Below are 22,961 nucleotides of genomic sequence, written 5' to 3'. Positions count from 1 at the left end.
GCAACGCGTCGTAAATAAATAAAATCGTTCTCCACAGCTATCGGGGAATGCGCAAACGTTCGCAAGAATTCAAGAAGCGATTGTGGTGCGTGAGTGCGTGCGTGCGTGCGTGCGTAACATGGACGCGTGAGTTCGCATAATCATGGTAGTTCAATTAGATTTGTTTCTGTTATGAAAAATTTATAGAAACTGTCCAGACTGATGAAATAGCAGTTTTTAGATATACATTTTCTTCTAATTTATTTCGCATCAATTGTTTAAAACGCAAAGGCTTAATTTGATAATACACATACAATTTCTGATTCTTTAAGCAAAAATAAAATTTAGTGGCAGTACATATTATATTAAACTAAGTGATGTACATATGTAATATTTCATATACTCGTGGATGATTAAATGTAGATTATTTATTTGTGATGTAATAAATGTACCGCATCAATTGTACCAATTTTCTTCATGATATTGATCGTACCATTCATGTAAGTAAAATTTTACAAGAATGTATTGGTTATCTCTGAGTAGAAAATACAATTTTAGAAATATATGCCTTCTACGTTTATACTCATATGTCACGTATAATAATAATTTGCATAGTAAAGGTTATGTGTTGAATTAGGGATGTAATTGCCCATTCATAAGAGAAGAATTTGTCGCATAAGGCCAAGAATTATAAAGTTTATCTACGTTTCGCCATATTGTATATGATTAATGTCAATCGGAAATTGACGTCATCACACCGTTACATCCGATTTAGGTGCCACAGACGATTTCTGAACAGAAAAGGAAAGCATTTAAACTTTGCTAAATATGGAAGCGACATTTAACTGTAAAAAGTCCAACAAAGAAATATATCTGTATTCTTCATTCTTCGTTTAACACTTTGTGATAGAAAACAAACCTTACAGATTTGTAGTATGATAGAAATTTGGCACAAATTCGCGCATCTATAACTACAAATATGTGATCTCGCGTAAACTATCCACCATGAATTCATCGTTTTATTCGGTGAAGCAACCACTGTGATTTGAACGAATAAATCTGGAGACCGGAAATTGCTGTTGATAATCGCAGTGCGCTCGTCGATGAACGAGCAATCAACGAATAAATTGAAAATCCCAGATGCCTACTATTTCAAACGATTCGAGTGTTGCATTATTTACTTTAATGTCATTTAGATTCAAATTTATTCATGGAATTCGTGAACAATCGTGTACGAGAATCACGAACGAAAATAATAGTGCAAAAATTTCGTTTATCTCTATTACTAGAATTTTTGATGTGGAAAACACAATAATTAAGTTCAATTAACAGAACAATTAAAGTAATATTATTCGATTCTTACAATCATCATGGATTTATTTTTACAATTATTTATTTCTAAAATGCTTACATCTTTGAATTTATGAAGTTATATCTATCCTTCTTTAAGTATTTTATATTAAAATATTTCTTCTTAATCATGAAGTTATATAAAAATCAAGAAACTAATAAAAATGGACTATCATATCTTTCTTTTGTAATCTTCGAATTACACCATATACATTAACGACTACACTATCCTTGCAAAGCTGGCTTTCATCTAAACAGTATCGCGATGGAGACTTTATGATTGCAAATATTGAGCGTTTATAAATACCCGTGTATGTCTTTTCTATTTCCGAATGCTGAAGGCTAACTATATCAGAAATTGAAGTGGTTCGTACGTCTTCTCAGGTCTAAAGAAACATTAAGAGTCCATCATCCATCTCCAAATAATAATAATAGCGATTATATAAATCATATACTGCTGAGTAAATCCTATACTGTTAAGAAGATCAAGTTTATTTACGTACAATGTTTTATGAAAGTATTCGAACACGTAGAAGAGTTTTATGAATATATTATATGAATTGTATAAAATATATAAAACATTTTTGTATATTTCATTAACACTTTAATGACATTTGACTCGTGATTATATTGGTCTTGGAACCATTCCGAAAATGTATATAGAAGTCATATACATTTTCAGATTCATCTCTAATTTTATCAGTACGCATAATAATGACAGTTGTGCCTCTTTACAATTCTAATGAAATTTCGAAAAGTTTCGTATAACACACATAATATATTCATAAAAAAATGTCTATATAAGCATTCGTATATCTACTTTTGTAAGCTATTGTATAAAGCAACGAGAGACATTGTTTCTCAAAAGTTGAATTACGAGCTTTTATTATCGCGAAAGGCAACGGTGATCGCGTCGTTCCGCTGGCTTTATTCTATCACGCAGATCGCGTGTTTCGTTGAACGCGGCTGGTTAGATTTATGAGACGATAAAAATCATTTTCTCTTGCATTATTTGTACTACAAAAATGGCCATTCTTTTTCGCGTATGCAAATTACCATCGAGGTTGGACGCGGCATTGCAGAATTTATGAACGGCCGTGGAACAGGTTGGGATTAACGAGAAATATTATTTCGATGCACCGTAAATCCTAGCCAGCCTATTCGATTTTCATCTAATGTGTTTTCTGTCAGATAGCAGTGATCGAGTGACATTCAATTCCCGGAGTGAGTTATTTCGCCGAACCACGAGCCACCACTGTTCCCGATAACGGATGTTGAACTCGATTCGACCGAATCCCGATAAAGTTCATGATCAATGATATGCATTATTGTTGGGCGAAAGTCGATTCACCAGATCGAAAGAGTCAATTTTCGCCCAAAATGAGTCAATTTTCTAGCGAATGGTGCCAGGAATATTCCAATCACCCAATGTTTCGATTACTAACATTGTTCAAATCATTTTGTATAGAAAGAATATTTCAATTGGATTCTTATTCAATTATGTTTATATATTTACTAAAAGATGTGTCTTTTTTCGAAGCATTTCTTTGAAAATATACTCTTATTTGAGCCCCTTAGAAGCCAAACTAATCAACTCCACTTTTTGAACGTTTCTCAACTTCATTATATGGATACGTAATTAATATTGAACTTGTTGAATAAACAAATTGTTCATTTCCAAAAGTTCATTTATTACAAAAAAAGTAACATAAATAAAGGTGATCTCTCCAAGGAAATTCTCTAAAAATTGTAATATTCCACAATTTTCTTTACTTTTCAATTTATGAAGTTAACCAATATAACTTCTGAATTAGTTCAAATCTATTTAAATATATTGTTTCTTTTCGGCGAACTTATGAGGCGATAAATATTAGTCTTTGCAATTAGGTTCGAACCAACTTACAGTATACTTGATCCCATCACTAACGGCATCACTCGACAACAACGATCTAAATTAATCTCCACTAATAAACCAAGTTGACAAGATACAAAAAAAAAGAAAACAAAAAGGAAGAGACGAATGATAATCACCCGACTGGAAGCTTTCGCAAAAATCCTAACGTAGAAAATGCAAATTTCATTACGAAGCCGCGTCTGATTACGAAGCCGCGAAGGAACCGATGCATTCCTCTCGAGAAAATGGTCGATTGGTCCGCGGAAAGCGGCTCTTTTACACAGTCCCGAGTCCAATTGGCCGGAACGAATTGAACTTGTGCCAGGGTCGCGTTGAGGTGAATAAAAAGAAGACGAAGAAACCAAAGACGCCTGGTGCGCGGCAGGATACCCGAGGGCGTTTTCTTTCACTTTCTTTTCGTTCCTCGAACCCACAGCACCCGCGATATTCTCGAATTCCGCGACGCTCACGCGCTCCCACCTTATTCCAAGTTTTCATCTTGGTTTATGTCGGCACGTGGCATTGGTATCGCGGCAGCCGCGTATTAATTAAATTCGGAACGCGACATCGCGGCGTAGTATTTCGAATACCTTGTACACCAGTGTCTTGAGCCGGGAGGTCGTGGTTTTCCTTCTAATTCACAAATCCGTTCCACCTACGCACTTCACTTCACTGTCGTAATACAATAAAGTTTCCCGTATCGGAACTACATAACAGGGAGACGAAAATGTTCAGATAATAGAACACCCACCGTCTTGATATTACATTTCATTTATTCATGTAAAGAACAAGAAACTTGCCAGTTCTTTTTATTATCTAGGGATATCATATTTTTTGGCCATTGAACTACATAAATTTTCGTGATGAGAAGACACATTCTCATTATTTTCACTAAGGTGCCGTGCAGAGACGTGCTTTTTGACGCTGCGTTCACGCTGCGTCATATGTCTGTCATTGTTGGTTCTAACTGGGAAACAAAGAAAGACATATGACACAGGGAGAACGCAAAGTAAAAAACTGGCTCGTTTACACCAGCCCTTAATGTTTATGTTCTAATACACGTAGTAACACGTACAATAATACTATTTGTAACAGAAAAAAGCACTTGTTTCTTCAATACAGTGTTCACACATTAGGGTATTCGACAATGGAGGATAATAGAAGTAAAGAGCTAAAATTAAGCCCTTAATATTATACTTTACTTTAATATCTACTTAAATTGTATAGCATATAAATTAAATTATAAATTACCGATAAGACGACATTGCTCTTTTTCCTATCTGACATCCTGTCAATAAAATACATTAATAAACCCTAATAGACCTGTTTTCCGGAAGCATAATTCCATAAAAATACTATAAAGCGATATTATAGGATTATACATTAGGGTTATATATTAACGTCCCCATAAAATAAATATCGTAAAACTGTTCAACTAATGCTTGAAAGATACGTGAAATAGATTCGATATCGAGTAAAGCATCTCGCACGCAGGTGGCACTCTTAGTACAGTCATTTATTGGCACCTTGCCCGCCATGATTTTCGTCCGGAATCCAAACGCCGGATTTGGATGATTCAACCGATCGAAGGAAGAGAGTGGTTTCACGTACAGCAAAGTGCCATGGCACGCGGAAAATATACGAAGAATTCGAAATACAACGAACGTGACGTAAATATTGACGAGGGTGCAAACTCGTATTTTGTCGCGTTGCTCACAAAGAACATTCACTGCGAAAAAAGAAATGCACCGCAATGCGGCGTCAGAATTCCGAGTATAATAAGCAAAAATCCGTACAGGGTCAAACACACGGGAGAAAGAACACTGTCGACGGCCAGCTTTTCTACGAACACTATCGTTAATCGAGCTCTTCTCGACGAAGACGAAGCTTCTATTTTCATTCGTCAGATTTCATAAGAAAAGAAAAAAAAAAAAGGAATCGCCACGTCGTCTTCGTCGAAGCGGAGACACTTTCGTGGCTAATTTTAATCCACGATCTTTTGGAGAAGACCAAAAGTCTTTCTTGGCACATGAAGCTACGATACGAATAAGGAAAGCGTTGAAGAAAAAGAGGCAACCGCATTCCGTTCCGGCGATGTTATTTGCACGAGAGACGCAACGCGTCTTGGTGCAAACAACCGATAAACATGCACGTTGCTTTGTCATCGCAATGTGGCAGAAAGCGTCGTTGGGTTTATTTGCGAAACGATAAGCTGCTGCAACTCGCTGAGATGCACCCGCCGCTTTATCGCGATATTTTTTTTATTTTTGTTCTTTACTTAAAATCGCACAAAAGAACATAAATCCCAAACCTTCTTACATGAAAGAAACCAAAATTAATTCATCGAATATAATAAACAATAAGAAGATGTGTACGTGACCCATTGCAGGAATGTATACGTTCGATTAAATGAATATTATATTATAATAATTGTCTGTTACGGTTTCCCAGATGGGACTTTTCAGAGAAACGATCAAATGATTTTGTATTGCTCTATCGAAGAACGCAAACCCTTTTGTACTCTCTTTCTCTTTCTGTTGAGACTCTCTTTTCGGGGAAATGTTGCTAAAGATAGAATGCACGTTTGAACCTCTTAACACGAGAACACGTTCATCGTTCGCCCCTACGCTCAGTCTCTATACGGCCCTAATTTGTCGCGACGATTCGAGAATCGGGCAGAGTCGCGTCAATCACTTTTAATTGTCTTGAACATCTGCGCGATCGCACGGCTGCACACGTAGCCAGACAATTGTACTCAATGATAAACAATGAATACACGCGAGATAAAGCATCTCGCGTGCCTTTACCTCATTCGATCGATCGTTATCGCCAGTTTCTCTCAGAAACTCGTTCAATGCCGTTTATCACTAATAAATTAAAAGCCCCCTAAGAAAATTCTTCCTCATGCCGCCTTTTTGTTCGTAAGTTACTAACGTCAATGATGTTATCGTTTCCTTGATTATTTGAATAAGGAAGCATAACGCTTTTTTCTGTAGATAATAGAATCCTGTGTATATTTTAATTATGAGAGAAAAATATATAATGTGACTAATGCGATTTCATTTATTACTAATTGTAAATAAATATAGATAAACAGAGATGTAATAAGATATTTATAGTACAAAGAAGAAATCTTAAGAAAAGCCAGATATTATTTTACAATAATAAATCTTCAACTTTTTCCCCAAAAATTACTTAGATAATCACGAGAAAACATAAGAGTAATCACGGTAAAGTAAAAATCATACAGCCTTCATTGACACAAGAAAGCATTCCAACGAAGCCAGAAGACCCTTTTAAAACAATGAACCTGCACACGCATCATTAAAAATACCAAACTGCTTCGAGAACCGCGTATAACACGCTTCGCACGAGTCTAACTCCCGTTCAGCAAACATCCTACATTTTAAGAATACACAGGCGGGCCTATATCTACATAATCATCTGCCAGATGCGCTAGACAGTTAAAGGGTTAAAGGCGCGCGCCGCAAATAGCAAGACCCACCTACATTCTCTTCGAACGAGAACAAAAACCTCTATACAATGCAAACAAAGAATCTGATCGAGAGATCACGGGGTCTATCATTAAAGCGCCATCGGGGCGATCACCCACGCATCGACGAGGCCACGAATCGTCGAAAGCGGACTGGTTCGCTTACCGATTAATCAAGACAGCCGCATGTCGTGGCGACGAGACGAAATAGGATGGAAGGAATGTCCCGCGACCAGTCAACAGAGGATCCCTGGTCTTGACGTAGATCTTGATATCGTACCGGTGACCTGGCGAAGTCCTCGAGATCTGTGGAGCTCAAGGTCACGTCGTCGAAGGCGTTTACGAATCACAGAGGCACAACGAGTAGGGTTCTTTGGACACGGGCGTGGCGTTCGTTAAAAACCTCTATCGAACACTGGCCACCGAGACAACAGAAACGACGAAGAGAGACGAGAGCAATGTAGACGAGTGGAGAGGATCGAAGAAACGCGGCCGGTTCGCGGATCAGGAATATGATGCCACCTTGGTGAAAGCCTCCGCGAAGAAGAGGCTCCCTTACCGCACCGAGTGCCGCTCCCGCTAAGCGGAAGATTATCTAAATAGACTCCGTGCTACCAGGCAGAAGAGAGAGGGAGAACGGGATTGTGAGGAGAGAGGAAACCGAAACGAGGTGGTATTTATACGTCGTGTCTTTTGGAGAGCCAGTGAATCCGCGACCAGGAACATCCCTCCGCATACCTTCGTGGAGGGAACGCCGGATATTGCGGATCTTTCGTGTTTACTGGCCCTCCAAGAGCTTCGATCTTTTCGTCTACTAGTCTGCTTGAAAGAGTGACTGAAGAAGAAAGGATTTAGTGAATGGTATTTGATTTTGCTCGATTCACGTCACTTTTAATCCAACTGTGAGTTTCTATTGATAAAGAATTTCTTAGTTTTCGAGCACGTATGAAAGAATCGTTATTTACATATACTGTATATGATGCGTTTCAATTTTATACTGAAATTCTTTTTAAAATATTAAAAAATCGTCTTGTTTGTTGAAACAAAAGCAAGATTGAAACTTAAAGATTCGGAGACCGTAGCAATATTAAAGATATACTATGTACTATATTAAAGATATACTGCGCGGTCAAAGATATACTATCACTATTTTCTGAGAATGTTGGGATGTTGTCAGAATGTTATACATCTTGTTTTGTAAAAACGTAGAAATTTCAAGTTTATTAAGTGGTTGTTGTTGAATAATTGTTGAAGTTCTGTGAATGTTTCATCTTCTTTTACAGTAATTGCCACAGGTTTCTTGCAAAGCTATTTATAACATTGCTCTTTATAAGCTACACTACATGTTCTACTTGTGGAACATGATTTTATTCTCAGAAACTCTTTGTCTCAATGATATAATAAAACACAAACACTTCTAGAAAATAATTGTAAGAAGCATTTTTGCGAAGAACTCAATACAAAAATTTCATAAAAATGTAAGAATTAAATCTTTTCGTGAAGATGTACGAAATATTCCGCTTTAAATATTTCTACGTAACCAAAACCTAATTAATACATAATCGTACCAAAGAACCTCATAGAATTATGTTATCTTATTTCGACATGCAACTATATTCCCGCATCCTCCTAATAATTATCGTACCTTATGGAAACTTAAAATCCTAATATATGTATGTAGTTCGTTCAAGATATAACGAAGCTGAACGAGTAATTAAAGGAAATTAGAATTATCGTCGGGTAAATAAATTTGATACCGCGTAACTGGTTAAGTATTCGTAATTAGTGGATTATCAAAGGTTATGTTTTTGAAAAAAATAGAAGAGACAAAACTGATCACACAAGCTGGACTTGGTAAATTGATTCTTCACGCACGGTTAAGCAGGATACCGTGATAATGATCAACGCATTAATTTTATATAATAGCGGATTATTATTATTATTTTCACTACCATAATAAAATTATCAATTATCTACGAATATCGAAATTCGTAGAGGATACACTCCTCCTTCCTTATCTTTCCAACATTTTGCATATGTTAAATTGTAGAGAATATAAAATTGTAATAATTGATAATTATGAAACATAGTGCCCATGCTAATATGAAAAATCTTGTACGAATATTTTCGCACCTGTCTTAATACAGCTGCCAAAATCGATTGCTTGGTCTGCCATACGGAATTCCTCGCTCGATGACGCAACAGTGAACGCAATCATCGAAAAATACGACTTGTGGCATTCGTTAAGCCAACAGCGAAAAATAATGTACATATAAGAGCAAAGGAATTTGATCTTATTTACGCTTATACTGCACGGAAGTTGAAGCAAGTACTACATGCGAGTTTCGACGAATTAAATCGTACAAGTCGAAAAATAAGACAATTTTAGCATCAAGTAATACTTCGAAGAACTCCTATCGTATTAAAGGCTTCTATTAAAAGTCAATGCGAATACACTCTCCCCTCCTTAACGTTAAATATCATTTATGAGAAGATAAATTTAAAAAAAATTTGTTAACTCTTACAGAATAATGAATTTGTATAACATATACATTTCACTTCCTCTACATTGTCCAAACATTGCAACCAGTACATATTGCACCATAACTTTTACCTTGCCTTTTGACATCACTGTGCAAACATTAAGCTCAGATCAATTTGTCACTCTTTATTACATCCAAGTCAAATATTCATTTCACTTCATAATCAGTAACCTCAGCTCTATATACCAACACATGTGGAGGATAATCATTACATCGCGTGCCGTGATGCTTCTCTTTAATTACCATTGAAATTAAAATAATAGTAGGTGAAAAAGACGAACATCAGAAACGATTCCCGTTCAACTCTCTCGTCCCCTCCGGTTTCGTACGCGCGTTCTTTTATCGTTACGGGGATCAAAATTCGTCCTCGACTTTCGCACGATTTATCGTCCCCAAGATGATCCTCTATGAAATGAGGAGAAAAAACGTAGCTGTTACGGTTGGTCGTCTTGGTGCAACGTAATGGGCCACGACGTTAGAGAGACACGAGAAACGAAGACTGCACACAGTACACACGCATCCTCTGTGCACAATGCCTTCCGACTTCTTTCCTCGCCCATCGAGAAACGACCGCGACGAGGAGTAAACTTAGGGCTTCCGGCATTGTCGAGATTACCAGCAAACTTCAACTTTCACCGATCGAGCAAAAATCGCGATTTTTCCCCGCTTGAACAACGGTTCGCAGAGCCGCGCAGGGCGATCGAACATTATATTCATAAACAGCGGCCCAACGTGCTCCATTGTAATACTTTCTCATGTGGTTATCGTAGCTGAGCTCCGTTCTACGGAAGGATACGCTCCGTGATCCCGCTACACACCAGCAGTGGAGATTTTAACAGGTGGATATATTTTACTTAGATGTTTCGATAGGTACGAAGAGATTGGAAAATACACATTTTATTTCGTGTAGCGGAATTATCCGAAATACACAGTACGCTGTAACTACAGAAAGCTGATGGTCGAATGGACGTTCGATCAACTCCTGTTGAGAATCCATCGAGAAACGATCAAGCTCTTGATTAACGTTTGGCTTCGGGGGAAGATGTATCGCGATCGGATTGCACTTTACGGGAGTAACTCTAGCAGGTGATTTGTTTTAATTGAGACGTTTCTAAGAATAGAAAAGTAAACGTAGTTTTAACCGTGTCATGTGGCCGATATTAAATTGCCATTTTTATGTGTCATTTGTTAGGAAGTCCTTACTGATCGTTAAATATAAGTTACTTGGAAGATCTTGTACGCTTAAAGTAATATCATTGGCAAAGTTTTACAAATCACAAATTGCAAGTTGTCAATGCTGAGGTAGGAAGTTTGACAATAACATAAGCGAAATTCTATAAGCGGATTTTGAAAGGTTCGAACTAGTTATTTATTGTCTTCGATGTATAATTTAAAAAATTGCAGCTATAAGGAGATTTCATTTCCTGACAATTTCAGTAAATAAAAAGTGCCATTTAAAAATTAATTTCCTTTTGGAGCATATTAATTTACAATCAAGTAATGTTGCTACTAATTTCAATTTTTAACTTCTCCATGAAATATTAAACTCACAGATACTTCTTTTTCATTTGCAATAAATGATTATTGATTTTTTAACCTTATAAAAAGAACAAAGTTCTTCAACAATCTAAAGAATTGAGATAATGAAGAGATAAGTTTAGGTAAAAACAACTAGAATGAGATTCTACACGCAATTAAAAATACGTATAAGAAAAGCTGTTTCCTTGCTTCAATATTTACTTACAATCCTTCAATATTTTCTTTTAATATTCCAATTGTAGAGACTTTGTACAATAGAAATCTACAAAATGGTAACATTTATCATATCGGTTAATAAATTATCGTGAAAGATGATATTCAGTGCAAGAAGATTTTCCTGTTTAATCTGCCTTGACTTTGTTCTGAAATACTTTTCACGATATAAAAATACCAGCGAGTCTGACAAGTTATTAATACCAGTAATGTACACAAAAGTTCAAGATACCAGATAGAAATATTTGTCTTTAATCATTCTCAATAAGGAATTTTGCGTGAAACAACATATATACTCACTCCTGCAAGGGTTCGAAAACGCTTCTTTGGATGCCATCCACGTAATTCTGCTCGAGAAAGTATTCCCGTTTGATCGCCACGCAGATATCCATAACAAGCACTTCCTCAAACCAGGTGATGTTTCGTGCACGAGGAATTATCATCGACGGCTTTCCACCAAACACAATTTCGTTACATTACACTTCAGGATGAAAATTTTCTTCGCTGTTAAATTCGTTGTTTCCAAACAATCGTTAAATCGACGTTGTTCGATCCCGTACATTACTCGAGAGTAACGTAGCATAATAAATGTTCCACAAATCTCGATGTTCTACTTCTGTTTGGGCGTTCGTTTCTGAGTTCGATCGAACCGGCTGTTTCTAAACCGATTTCTGCCTCGAATCGAACCGATCGAGAAGACCCAACTGGATCATGCACAACTACGGTTGAAAAACATTTATTGAAAATCTTTTACACGGTCAAATTGGCCAAGACAGATTCGAGTATTCGCTTACGTTCGTGGGAGCCTTATCGTTGCGAGATAATATTATCATAATATTGTGTTTACGAGTTTGTTCGTTCCGCAGATTGCGAACGATATACAGATCTTCATATCGGCAAATGAAATGTCTCTGTCCTCGTTTCGGACCACTAGTTTCAGAGAGATAATCTTAAAGTCAATGTGACTAGATTAGCAGATCACGAATCGGTTTTTTGCATAGAAATCGACATACACACGCGCGCGCGCACGCACGCACACGCACGCACACACACTTGTATAGGTGTAAGTATCATACGTATAAATATCAACCTGAAGGCATTCTTCACGATTCTTCGAGCGCGCGAGATCGCTTTCCTCCGTTTTTAATTAATCACGAGTGCACTTGGAATTAAACGCACGGAATGCAACGACACACGGCTACTATCCGAGAGCACTTTCACTCAGCCATTTTTTTTCTTTCTTGTTTTATAGTAAGAACCAATTTTTGACTGCTCTGTTAATCGATCATACCGAATCGAGATTCGAAAACATCGACAACCGTGAGACAATCAAAAAGCGGCGACGCTCACCAACGTATGAATATCTTTTCTTTCTACTGTCTTCGTACTTCGTACTTTTATCTTATTCGGTCGTAAGTGCACACGTATCGCTTTTATCAGTTCATAAGAAAGGACACCGTGAACGCTTTGATTCGCTCGACGAACAGCTCGACACCAATGGAAACATTAATCTCGTCCACTTACTCGACGCGGAATTGTATTCCGTAACAGTAGCATATTAAAGATGCTAATGCGAACCACTTAAACCAGTTTCGTCAAGAAAACCGACTATCTCTTTCGTACCAAGAGGACGATTAATCGATTAATTGCTCGCACACGAAAGCGCCGGACGGAATCTCGCGCCGATCGCCGAGAACGAAATGTCTGTTTTCCCCGTCACAAACGTCCAAGCTTTTCTTCTCCGAGAAGCTTTCAATTTCTAACGACCGCTGTTTGATCTTCATCCTCTGAACCACTTAACCTCTCTCAGTTCTACCTTCCACGTTAACCAGCCTTAAACTCGGCTCGTGCACACATACGAGCCTCGAATACTGTGCGCTCAGCATCGGAGGATCACGAATCTTGTTCACGAAAAACAAGCACGACACCAGCGAACCACAAAATACACCGTGACTTCTATCTAAAATCCACTAAACCACCCAGAAGATCTCTTAAATCCTGCTTCAATTAGAAGATCATCGATGGTCTTGTGTAGATATTATATTTCTCGTCCGAGTGGACGAATCCAGGTCCAATAAACAGGATAATTCCACGCACCAAGGATTGTGATCGAGAAACTCTCGATCGTCGATCGTTCCACCGCGAACGAATCAAGTCGATCGCAACGGTGTCCAGTGAGCTCACCAGGTTTAATTAGCAGCGCGATCGGCAGAGGAATTGGCGCGTAAGAGTACACTGCCGGAGCATCGAAGACGACGAGGACGACGACGAGCAAGTGCGCTTCACGGATCCAGACGTTGGGTCCGCTCGGCGACGCTCAACCGTTCTGGTGTAATCGAGGCGATATACACACGGCCGATGCGGTTTCACGGCAGGGAAAGAGAAGGAGTGACTACGCGAGAGTGAGAGCCTGAGTAAGGAAGAAAGAAAAAGAGAGGGAGATAGCTAGAAAGAAAGAGAAGGGTTACATCAGATCACCGAGACACGCTGCACGTTTCACAGCCGAGACGACAGAGCGATCGAGAACGGATCTCCGGTGGGTACGAATGGGCCGCGGCGAACGTCGACGACGACGACGAGTTGGAGGCCGACAAATGGGTGTACAGATCCAGCTGGGCAACACGAAGCTGGCCCGATTCGATACGAGAGACCATGGCGTATGTGCACGAGCCGAGCCGGACCGCCACGGCACGAACCGGTGCGAAGGAAACCTTCGACGTCGCGAGAGAGTGTGTGAGAGAGACCAGAACGGGGCCCAATCTCACTAGAGGGGACCTCTATAGCGCCTTTCCCCTAACTCCAACGCCACCGTGCTCCGCTCGCGCGTGCAATTGTGCACACAATCTTCGTTGCGTTTTCTCAAATACGTTACATGTTCATTTTCCTATGTTATGTGTATTTGAGATTGTTTTCTTCGAAATATCCTTTTGATATATTATATTTATTATTTGTGTTAATTTGTTTAAGAGGCAATCCCTTTTGAGAGGTGAATCAAGTGTCATCGAGAGTTTTGGAATAAAAGTTGGTTGAATGGTAAATTTTGATGGATTTAGGAAGAATTATATGAATGGAGTTTACAATACAAGGCCATTTAATGTATCCATGTGGATTTTATTCATGGTGAAATTTTTGGCGGGAACGTAATTAGATTCAAGCATAAATTATCGCTGTAATACGTGGATTAATGTTAAGATGTTTTTACGTGTTTATTTTAATTTCGTTGTAATAGCGTTACCTGATCGATGATGGTAGAATGAGTTTGCATGGTGTCCAGAATAACAGAGGATGAAATAGGAGTGCGAAGTAACGCGAAATCATCGACACAAAAGGAGTTGACTATATCGCGTTTCCGATAACTGTGATAGCTTCGTACACGAATAAGTTCGCTGAACAGTATAAACATTCTTCCGTTTCAAAAACAGTGTCCATAGCAAGTATCTCCATTTGCATTACAAAACGAGGATCAATTTAGGATAACTTCATTAGTTATTTTTTTTTTTTTTTAGTAAAAATTTATTTTGAAATAAGCTCGATTCCCCAAATTAATGCAAGAATATGCGTTTAATTTTAAATCCACTGTATGGCATTACAGTTTTTCTCGAAGAGTATTCAACGCGAAACGCAAAGTTGTTCCAACAACTTTTTGTTGATCCGATTCCTTTCCTGCAACGCGCACCGCGTTAACCCGCTTGAAAAGCGAAATACCAATGCACAAATTTAATTACGGTTCGGTGATTTATTTGGAGCGCCTTAACAGGACGTAAGTAACATTTTCCTGTGGAAACTTTGACTCTTTCGACTAAGGTTTGTACTAAACACTTCGTGCTACCAATTTGTAGACTTACTCATCTTTTTATATTCTTCTTTCATCAGTATCTTTTCACGCAAATTGTGTTTTAATTCTGCACGTAAGTAATATCTTATTATCAATCATACGTGCGAAATCTTTAGCTTTAAAGTACAGATAAATCACGACTGAATAATTAAAAATAATGGTAAAATTTGTTTTTCCTTCTTGTATCTTTTACTATAAATATTTTTTTAAACAGCGAGCCCACTCTTCTTTTTGCTTAGAATTAATTTCTTCTTTTTCAAATAAAATTTTTCCAATGCAAAAATTACATTGGAAACATTAAGCGTTATTGCAAGATAGCGATTACCACTAGTTAGGTATTCAAATTGCAGACCCTCGGGCTCCTTTTTGCTTCTGTATTTCTACCAATTACAATGGAGTGATGCATTGACTTATTATGTCTTGATTCGCCCATTTTCCGTAAGCATAAGCAGTCACGTGCAGATTGTTCATTGAAAATCTATTGGTGTTGCCTTTACTAGCTACGGGACTTACCATTCACGAGGTCGAGATATGCCTTCAAGAATGGATACGGCGACAACGTTGTACGAGCTCCTTTTGACTGACATCTAAATTGAGAGCCATTTTAAAGCTAATTCACAGTTACGCGACGCTAAAATGAACTGTCACATTATAATTTCCGAGACAAACATTAATCTTCTTTTTGGCTTCTCGCTAGCATCGAAAGAGCCAACCGAGTACTGGATCTGCAGATGTCTTCAAGGTCTCCCTCTCATGCCTTTATATCATCAAATGTTCATACTAAATTATGTAATGTGCGAAGGAATCTATTAGGTTGTCCGAAAAGTTTCTTTCGTTTCATAAGGTGATAATAGATGTACAACAATTTCTGTTTTATATTATTTTATTGAATTAAGTATGCTCCATTTCATTATATCTCTATTATTATGTTTGTGCATAATTCAATAAACTAATATGAAACAAAAAACATTGTGCGTCTATTATTTCCTTATAAAACGAAAGAAACTTTTCGGACAATCTAATAAAATCGAAAGATTTATGATATTCATACACACAAGTTCTTTCATCAGTTTTTTTTTTTTTTTTTGTAACATATGATTAAATATACATTAAAGAAGGAATTACTTATGTGTGGACATTGCTTTATAATAACTCGCTGGAATTGTCAAGGAACCAATAAGATGGCGAACTATCCTAGAAAATGATTGAGACAAATAGCCTAAGTGAGCAGGACAGAGAATTTTGATTGTTCAAGGGACTGAGAAGAGTTCCAGGCATTCATACTTACATATTTATAGCTTTTGGACTAGCCGGCTTCGCGAGTCTATGAAACGCATCTGTCGCTCTACGTTTACGTTGTTAAAACGGATAATACACGTATATTTTTTCCGTAAACTGTATGGCAACCTAACGATCTTCTTCCCTCGAGAGTAGCAATGAATGCAATATCCACGATCCCCTTAATACTAGATATGCCTACAATAAAGGACCGTTCTACGTAAGTACTTGCAGATCGAATGCCAACTATGAGATAAATTCTTCTCGCAGCAGTAGCTCTGATCAAATATGCCATTACTCCATATTATCCTGCAAACCAATTTTCTCCTTCCTTGAAGCAATCCCTTTACGATTTTTTTATTTTTAGTCGATGGTTGCTGTCGCTTTATTCTTTTTCTTTTCTATTTCTAATAATAGTTGAATTCAATCAAAAAGTACAATGTAAATAAAATTCAATAAAACGAAGGTAATAACTTTTATCGAAATTATTGAATTATATTGATACAATTGAATTACGATGTTTTATTACGCAATCAAAATACGAAGACTACGATCATCTCGTTGTCCCGAGGAGAATACCTCATTCGTTACGCAATATGCTATCGTGTTCGATGACTATAGGAATTTAAGAGGCTCGCGTGAATTCTACAACGTTCTATTCAATTGTGAGTCTCCTGACATTCCGTATTAGCGTCTGATGGAAGGATCCATCAAACACGTATCATTTAAAATAACAAACGTTCTATTGTTTACAATTGCGCCATTTAAATAGAATGAATTACGTATTTTGATAAGCATTTGTACTGTTGTTTTAACTGTCAGAAATTAGTTTACGAAACAGATCTCGCAATCCATGTCCTTTGAACATTGTTATTGCATCTACAACTCCATTGTTTCATGCGTTTCGTTACTAATAGTATCAGCATGTAACAGATCAGGTGAAAGCTTCCTGTCGTTAGACAACTTTATTTAGACAACTTTATAGGACTTAACATTCAGCTTAGTCAAAGGCTATCGGTTTTGTTTTGTGACTGCATTATCAGATCTTATCTGGTTTCAGTCAGCTTATTTGCATTTGCGGTACCAAAATGGCTGCTTCCCGCGGAAACCGCAAGCAAGTAATTCGAAACCATTGAACTACATTTTCCACGGGTTAATCACCGACAACGTTCGATAGTTGATAATATGCATACATTAGTTACGATATTTTTATCCTTGCGTCGCCAAGGTACGCTTTACTAAACGAATGTGTTCTTCCGTCATTGCTTACTATCAACAGTTGTAAAACACGTAATTCTATTTATTCTTTGATGTAAAAAAACTTCGCGTAATTCATGAGAAACACATTATCAAATTTTCCAAACTACAATCTCTATCATATTATTTTATCTGTTTTATTAAAATATATTTGTAATGTTGAAACTGTATTGTAATAAATGTCTTATTTAAAGTTTGCAAATATAATTATTGCGTATTTTAGTAAATAAATTAGTTTTTTAAAATGTGCAATGTTGTGATAAAATTCTATTTTATATTATATATAATAAATTAAAGCAATTCAAACTCTCCAATTGTAAAAGTTATTACTGAGGAAAACTGTCAGTTCATTATAGATACATTAAAATAAAAAAAAATTTTTTTCGACCTTTGATAAATAAACCTTTGATAAATAAATAAATAATAGTCATACTTTAATTGTATATATCCGATACTTTTGTACTGAAATTTGAACATTACTTACAAGAGCTGAGACAATACATTTTATCAGGTTACGTTCGAATATTGAGGAAACCGCCATAGCAATCCTGCAGCAAAGTGGAGGGGAAGTAAACGCTGACACGACGCCATTAACAGTACACTTACTGATGCGTGCGTGGCATTGTTTGTTAGCAGTGAAACATTCCAAATGGTTAAAATATTTGAAATCTGGTAACCGGTGACTACCTATTATAATAAGGATTTAATTTAATAAAGCTATTTTATTTATAAACGTAAGTAAACTTGAAAATGACGTACCTTCGAAGGTGTATCTGATAACCAATCACGTGGAGTAGGAGATAAAGTAAATGATTCATAAAACATTGCATCAAAATATCAAAATACGAACTCCAGTTTCACATTTGTATGATTATAAAACTAACAGTTTTTTCTTAATTATATTCTCGTTCAAGATTTGGATGTTATACTTTCGTATGTATAGATAAAATTTTCATTCGTAACAATGGTGTTCAGCATTAATGATTTTGATACCTTTTTCTTACACGCTTCAAAATATATTAATATGTTACTTAAGTTGGAAGTTTAAATTTCAAAATGGCATTCAGAAATGGATAAAAAGTAACATTTTCATTGAATTCGTTCGCTAGTATTTTCTAGTTTATGGAATTTGTATGTTGGTAGACCTTTTACGTGTTGACGCCCAAACCTTGAATCTTGAATACACTAACAAGTGGGTGGTGTTTATTAATCGAATCATCCGCGTTCTCTAGTTAATGGATGCTATTATAATTATTACACGTAAATTTTTATTTTGACAGAATCATGACCATATTGGAATCTTGCTGGTCACCATTTATTTGGACCAATAATATCAAGACAGGATGCAAAGCCATTGCTTTTTATACAATTGTATGTATTTTGAATTTAATATAACTGTTTCACTATATTTAGTTTTATATAATTTCAAACTGCTTATCTCTTGTTGTAGGCAATTAGTATAATATGCATTACATTGATATGTTATCAATTAAATGGAGGCGATTCATCTCAATTGTATAATCCTCTGTTTGAGGCTGATATTAGAGGATGTAAGTAATGTAATTGTGTATTGGTAATATGTATCAGTTACTCCATTATATTTACGCATTATATATATATATATATACACATGACTTTTTAGCAATGCAAATTGGTGGAGGATTTATGATCTTTTATTTTGTTCTCTTGATAATATCAAGCGGTTTGATGATGCATGGATTAAAAGAAGGAATAAGAGGATGGTTACTTCCCTGGCTTATATTATGGTTCATTGTATGTTTATTCCAATTAGTTTTTGGACTTTGGCTTGTAGGAGGTTATTACATCTATGTAAGTTTTATATATTCCATTAATGCATTTTTTATAGGTTTGTAAATTGATATTTTAATGTTATGATTATAGCTTGATGCAACATTTGCAGCGATGTGTATTTGGTTCTGGATGTCCTATAATGTAAGCATAAAACAATTTATTTGTTGATATATTCCTTTATTATATGATACAACGTATATTTAAATTGTATTTATTATATAATTGATTGTCTTTTCAGATATATTGTTGGTTTGTTGTGTTGTCAATGTACAAAGTATTTGAAGAATTACAATCTCCGAATATAGAGCTTTTGTGGCCTTAAGTAGGTACATAATACTAACTATAAGATATCAAGTACATTGATTGGCACCAAAGTAAGATACAGTGTCTTGAGAGATACAGATATAATCTTCTACTTTTGTACATTTTCTTCAAACAAAATGTTTATTTAGAGAAATAATATTATTTAAAAGATAATTTAGATCGAACAAAAACTTGTGTTCAACTTGGTTATGATTATTTATTTTGACGTATCTAATATTAAATATTATAAACACATAATTAACATACTCACGTGTCAGTAATGTACGATTGGTTTGAAGCTTAGAACTTTTTACATTTTAATGAAAAGACTGATAATGGTCTAAGGAAATATCCGTCCAAATTTCAGAGTAGTATTTTGAAATTTGTTAACAACTGTAAACAAGACAATTTTATAGGAGATTGCTCTACATGATCAAAAATATTTAAAACAAATAGACAAATTTATTATGAATTTTTATATAAGATATTCTATGACATTTGTAAGAATTTTGTATGTTTGATATAAATAAAAAAAAGTACGTTAATAAACCTCTTAAAGCATTATAATGAGATACACAGTAATACAATATGTAAAATAAAGATTTGAGGTTATTTGTCTGTATACTTAGAAATAATGAGTTCGATTGATATTAAAATGAGCTAAATTATAAAAAAATTTGACTTATGACTGAAAAGTATACAATACAACAATTAGCTATGAAATAATTAAATAATTATTTAACTTTTTTAACATTACCTCTCGTCGTTAAACAAGTATCTCGTTAAAGGTACGCGAGCGTCATCTAGCGGGATATTTAGACATGAGAAAAGCATATGCAGATAAACGCGCGTAAAATATATTTTCAAATATTAAACATTCTATTCTATCAAAAATTACGATAAATGTTTATTTTAGAGAGAAAAACAGAGAATCATGTTTATTAATTTGCAAATACTCACTTATCTTAGATATACGGTAATACATACTTGATGATCTTAAATAAACTATAATTTGAAATACGTTCATGATAGATGGCGTAAAGATGTACTTATTAGTAATATCTTAAAATCGTTACGAAGCATTAAAAAGATGTATATTATTAAACACTTAAAATAATTACGACTATTTCACAATTGTAATTATTTAGGTAATAATTTTAAAAAATTTGATGTATTTTGGTAAAACATATCTCTGTTTTAAATCAATCATTTGATTGTACTATCTTCTATGATGTAGTAAAATTTCAAAAGATGTAAGTAATGTATGTGATTAATATAATCGAAAAAGTTTTACATTAGATTTCCGTAACAATCTCCAAACTGAAGAATAAATGTATATATGTATATCTATATGTATATGTATATGTATATGTATATGTATATGTATATGTATATGTATATGTATATGTATATGTATATGTATATGTATATATGTATTCATTAGAATAACTGTCTGTCATAACAATGACCTCTTTAATTTAGTAGTAACATATTTCGTACTTGATTCGAGGATGTAGGCTTTGCTTTTAATAGAAATACGTAAAAACGAAATAAATTATATATACATTGACCTATCCTTAAAGTTACGATCATAGTCAGATCAAGTATGTAAATATAAACTTGGTGGTATTGCAATTCAGTGATCACATGGTAGCGGAATTATTGGAGGAAACCAGACGCTTTCTAAGTCTCTCTTAAGTTGTCCTGTTCTTGATACGGTGATTAATGACAACTTCGAGAAATCCTCCCTCAGCGGACCACCGTGTTCGTGGTCTGTCGAAGTTGATATTAATGGGCTGGCGCTAGTGAAATGTTTCGTATCTTACATGTAATTAGTAATTCCGGCGAAGGAGAGAGCGCGTGTCTGACAAATTTTCACGAAGTAACTGTTCGCCGACCATAGAAATTAAGATAACGATCGTTGACGATGATGTAAAACATTTTGCGAAAGTTTTATTTATTATAGTAATTAATAACGACACCAAACCGAATAATCCCGATGAAATTAAATTAAAGTGGTTACTTATTTTATCATCCTTAATTCGAACGTTTCGTAAGTTTAAAAAATACGGAGAATTCAATTGTACCTAAGATTCGTATTACATTCGACAAAACGAAAGTTAACTGTCGCGTTTCATAAATTCGTCAATAATATTATTGCCTGAACTTTATTTTACAGATTCCATTAGTTTCAAGCATCGAATGATTAACAGATCATAAATATCTCCATTTGGCACCACGGAATGGCGAACTCCAGCAAAGTATCGGACGATCGAAATTTACAGCAATGGATATTTTTTTTCGGTGGGACTTTCGACTGTCGACAATGGTTTCACGAAAGATGGTAAGCATAATAATGTAGAATCTTTATTGTCACGACGGTACTTTCACTTCTGGACCGACCACACCCGAGGTAATCGATCGCGATGATCATAAGCACCTATAAGCATTCGAATAAATTTTGTAGGGATACAGGTCTGTATGAGTAACGAAATTAAATGCGAGGCAGAACTGATTCTTGCGCAATACCTTAACTTTATTGATTATTGGAAAGGAAAGTATTCTGCACTAACATGCAAATATACAAGTACATGTAAGTTCGACTTCGTTAATATTGAGTTACAATTAAGGTTTCTCAGCTAATTTGCATTATTGAATTTTAATTCTTAACATTGCGGTTATATTTCTTTTGCCGCTATTTTTTCTTCCATTTGAATCCTATAATCTTACGAAGTGTAAAGAAACCGAAGTATTTAGAGTAGTATGATAAAATATTTGTTAAATTATGGACATTTTTTTGGAACTAGTATTTTCTTTTTTAAATAATATTGCATTTACACAATTTCTATGCATTTCTTTGCTACTCGATCCATAGGTTGATATCTCAATCTTAATCTGATTTCCAACTTGTCTTAATAAATATGTATTCGTAAATATTAAAAATGATAAATACTATTTTATAAAAATAGCAAATATTACAAACAGAAGTTCTTAGAAATTACTTTCATAGAAAAACATTTCGCTAATAAAATTTCTATCTGTTTCTTGTAATAGGTGAATATAATACTCGACTGTTTTACATTGTCGTCATAAATATCGAAGCTGTCGTGTAGTAAAGGACAAAGAATTAGAACGATATTTGAATCCCTGGGATTGGCATTGAATACTCGTCGACAAGGAGTTCTACGATTGTTTGCTGCGCAGGTAGCATTTCTTGCAACGCCGTCTTTCCTTTTCCGATAGCTCTACATGCGCATACAGCCGCATTAAATTGTAGGCGGCGTAGAAGTGCTGATAAGGCTGATATCGCACACATAAGGCGTCCATAAATGGTGTGTAAAAGTATGAATGGAACATTCTTCTTCACCCGATAAAGCGACGAGAAAATAACCCTATGCTTTTTTATGGCTTCCTCCGAACTGCGTATTCCTATATTTCAGAGCTCTATAAGCACAAAATACGGAA

At 35.6% G+C, this 22,961-nt stretch overlaps 2 protein-coding genes and 1 long non-coding RNA gene across 17 annotated transcripts in view; 1 reads left to right on the top strand and 2 right to left on the bottom strand.

Annotated features, from left to right (window-relative positions):
* The window catches only part of LOC117238978 (rho guanine nucleotide exchange factor 17), a 70,049-nt gene extending 58,020 nt beyond the window's left edge, over positions 1 to 12,029 (bottom strand). For 4 of the 11 annotated variants that reach the window (XM_033504224.1, XM_033504225.1, XM_033504226.1 and 1 more), the window contains exon 1: positions 11,312 to 12,029. The gene's annotated coding sequence lies outside the window, so the exon portion shown is untranslated. Of the gene's footprint in view, positions 1 to 6,882; positions 7,062 to 11,311 lie in introns of those variants that run through there. The other 7 variants (XM_033504216.1, XM_033504221.1, XM_033504218.1 and 4 more) reach the window with 5 other exon arrangements.
* Positions 12,030 to 17,976: 5,947 nt separating this feature from the next.
* LOC117238967 lies at positions 17,977 to 22,688 on the top strand. Of its 5 annotated transcripts, none has more exons than XM_033504197.1 (7): positions 18,030 to 18,115; positions 18,525 to 18,573; positions 18,662 to 18,752; positions 18,832 to 18,931; positions 19,024 to 19,211; positions 19,284 to 19,334; positions 19,432 to 19,670. In XM_033504197.1, the coding sequence occupies exons 3-7, from the start codon at positions 18,666 to 18,668 to the stop codon at positions 19,513 to 19,515; spliced, it is 510 nt and encodes a 169-aa protein (XP_033360088.1). In that variant the 5' UTR covers positions 18,030 to 18,115; positions 18,525 to 18,573; positions 18,662 to 18,665; the 3' UTR covers positions 19,516 to 19,670. The 5 variants fall into 5 exon arrangements, 4 of the variants coding, with proteins under 4 accessions (XP_033360087.1, XP_033360088.1, XP_033360086.1 ...); XR_004494307.1 differs by lacking the exons at positions 18,030 to 18,115; positions 19,432 to 19,670 and adding exons at positions 21,676 to 21,840; positions 22,551 to 22,688 and having other exon boundaries at positions 18,432 to 18,573; XM_033504196.1 differs by lacking the exon at positions 18,525 to 18,573 and having other exon boundaries at positions 17,977 to 18,115.
* Positions 19,732 to 20,364, bottom strand: LOC117238968. Its single transcript, XR_004494308.1, has 2 exons — positions 20,240 to 20,364; positions 19,732 to 19,889 (listed from the first exon to the last, which is right to left on the bottom strand). It is a non-coding gene; the product is annotated as an uncharacterized LOC117238968 (long non-coding RNA).
* Positions 22,689 to 22,961: the final 273 nt, after the last annotated feature.

This window comes from Bombus vosnesenskii, unplaced genomic scaffold (assembly GCF_011952255.1).
Source record: "Bombus vosnesenskii isolate JDL3184/JDL3185 unplaced genomic scaffold, Bvos_JDL3184-5_v1.1 scf7180000013788, whole genome shotgun sequence".
In the NCBI taxonomy this organism is placed as follows: Eukaryota; Metazoa; Arthropoda; class Insecta; order Hymenoptera; family Apidae; genus Bombus; species Bombus vosnesenskii.
This window is presented reverse-complemented; position numbering and strand designations above follow the sequence as displayed.

Bases quoted from the DNA above. Each gene is read 5' to 3' on its own strand.
- LOC117238967 (XM_033504194.1), top strand. From the start codon at position 18,515: ATGTTGGTAGACCTTTTACGTGTTGACGCCCAAACCTTGAATCTTGAA. The intron at 18,574-18,661 runs GTGGGTGGTGTT...TTATTTTGACAG, and splicing joins AATCTTGAATACACTAACAA to AATCATGACCATATTGGAAT. The intron at 18,753-18,831 runs GTATGTATTTTG...CTCTTGTTGTAG, and splicing joins CCATTGCTTTTTATACAATT to GCAATTAGTATAATATGCAT.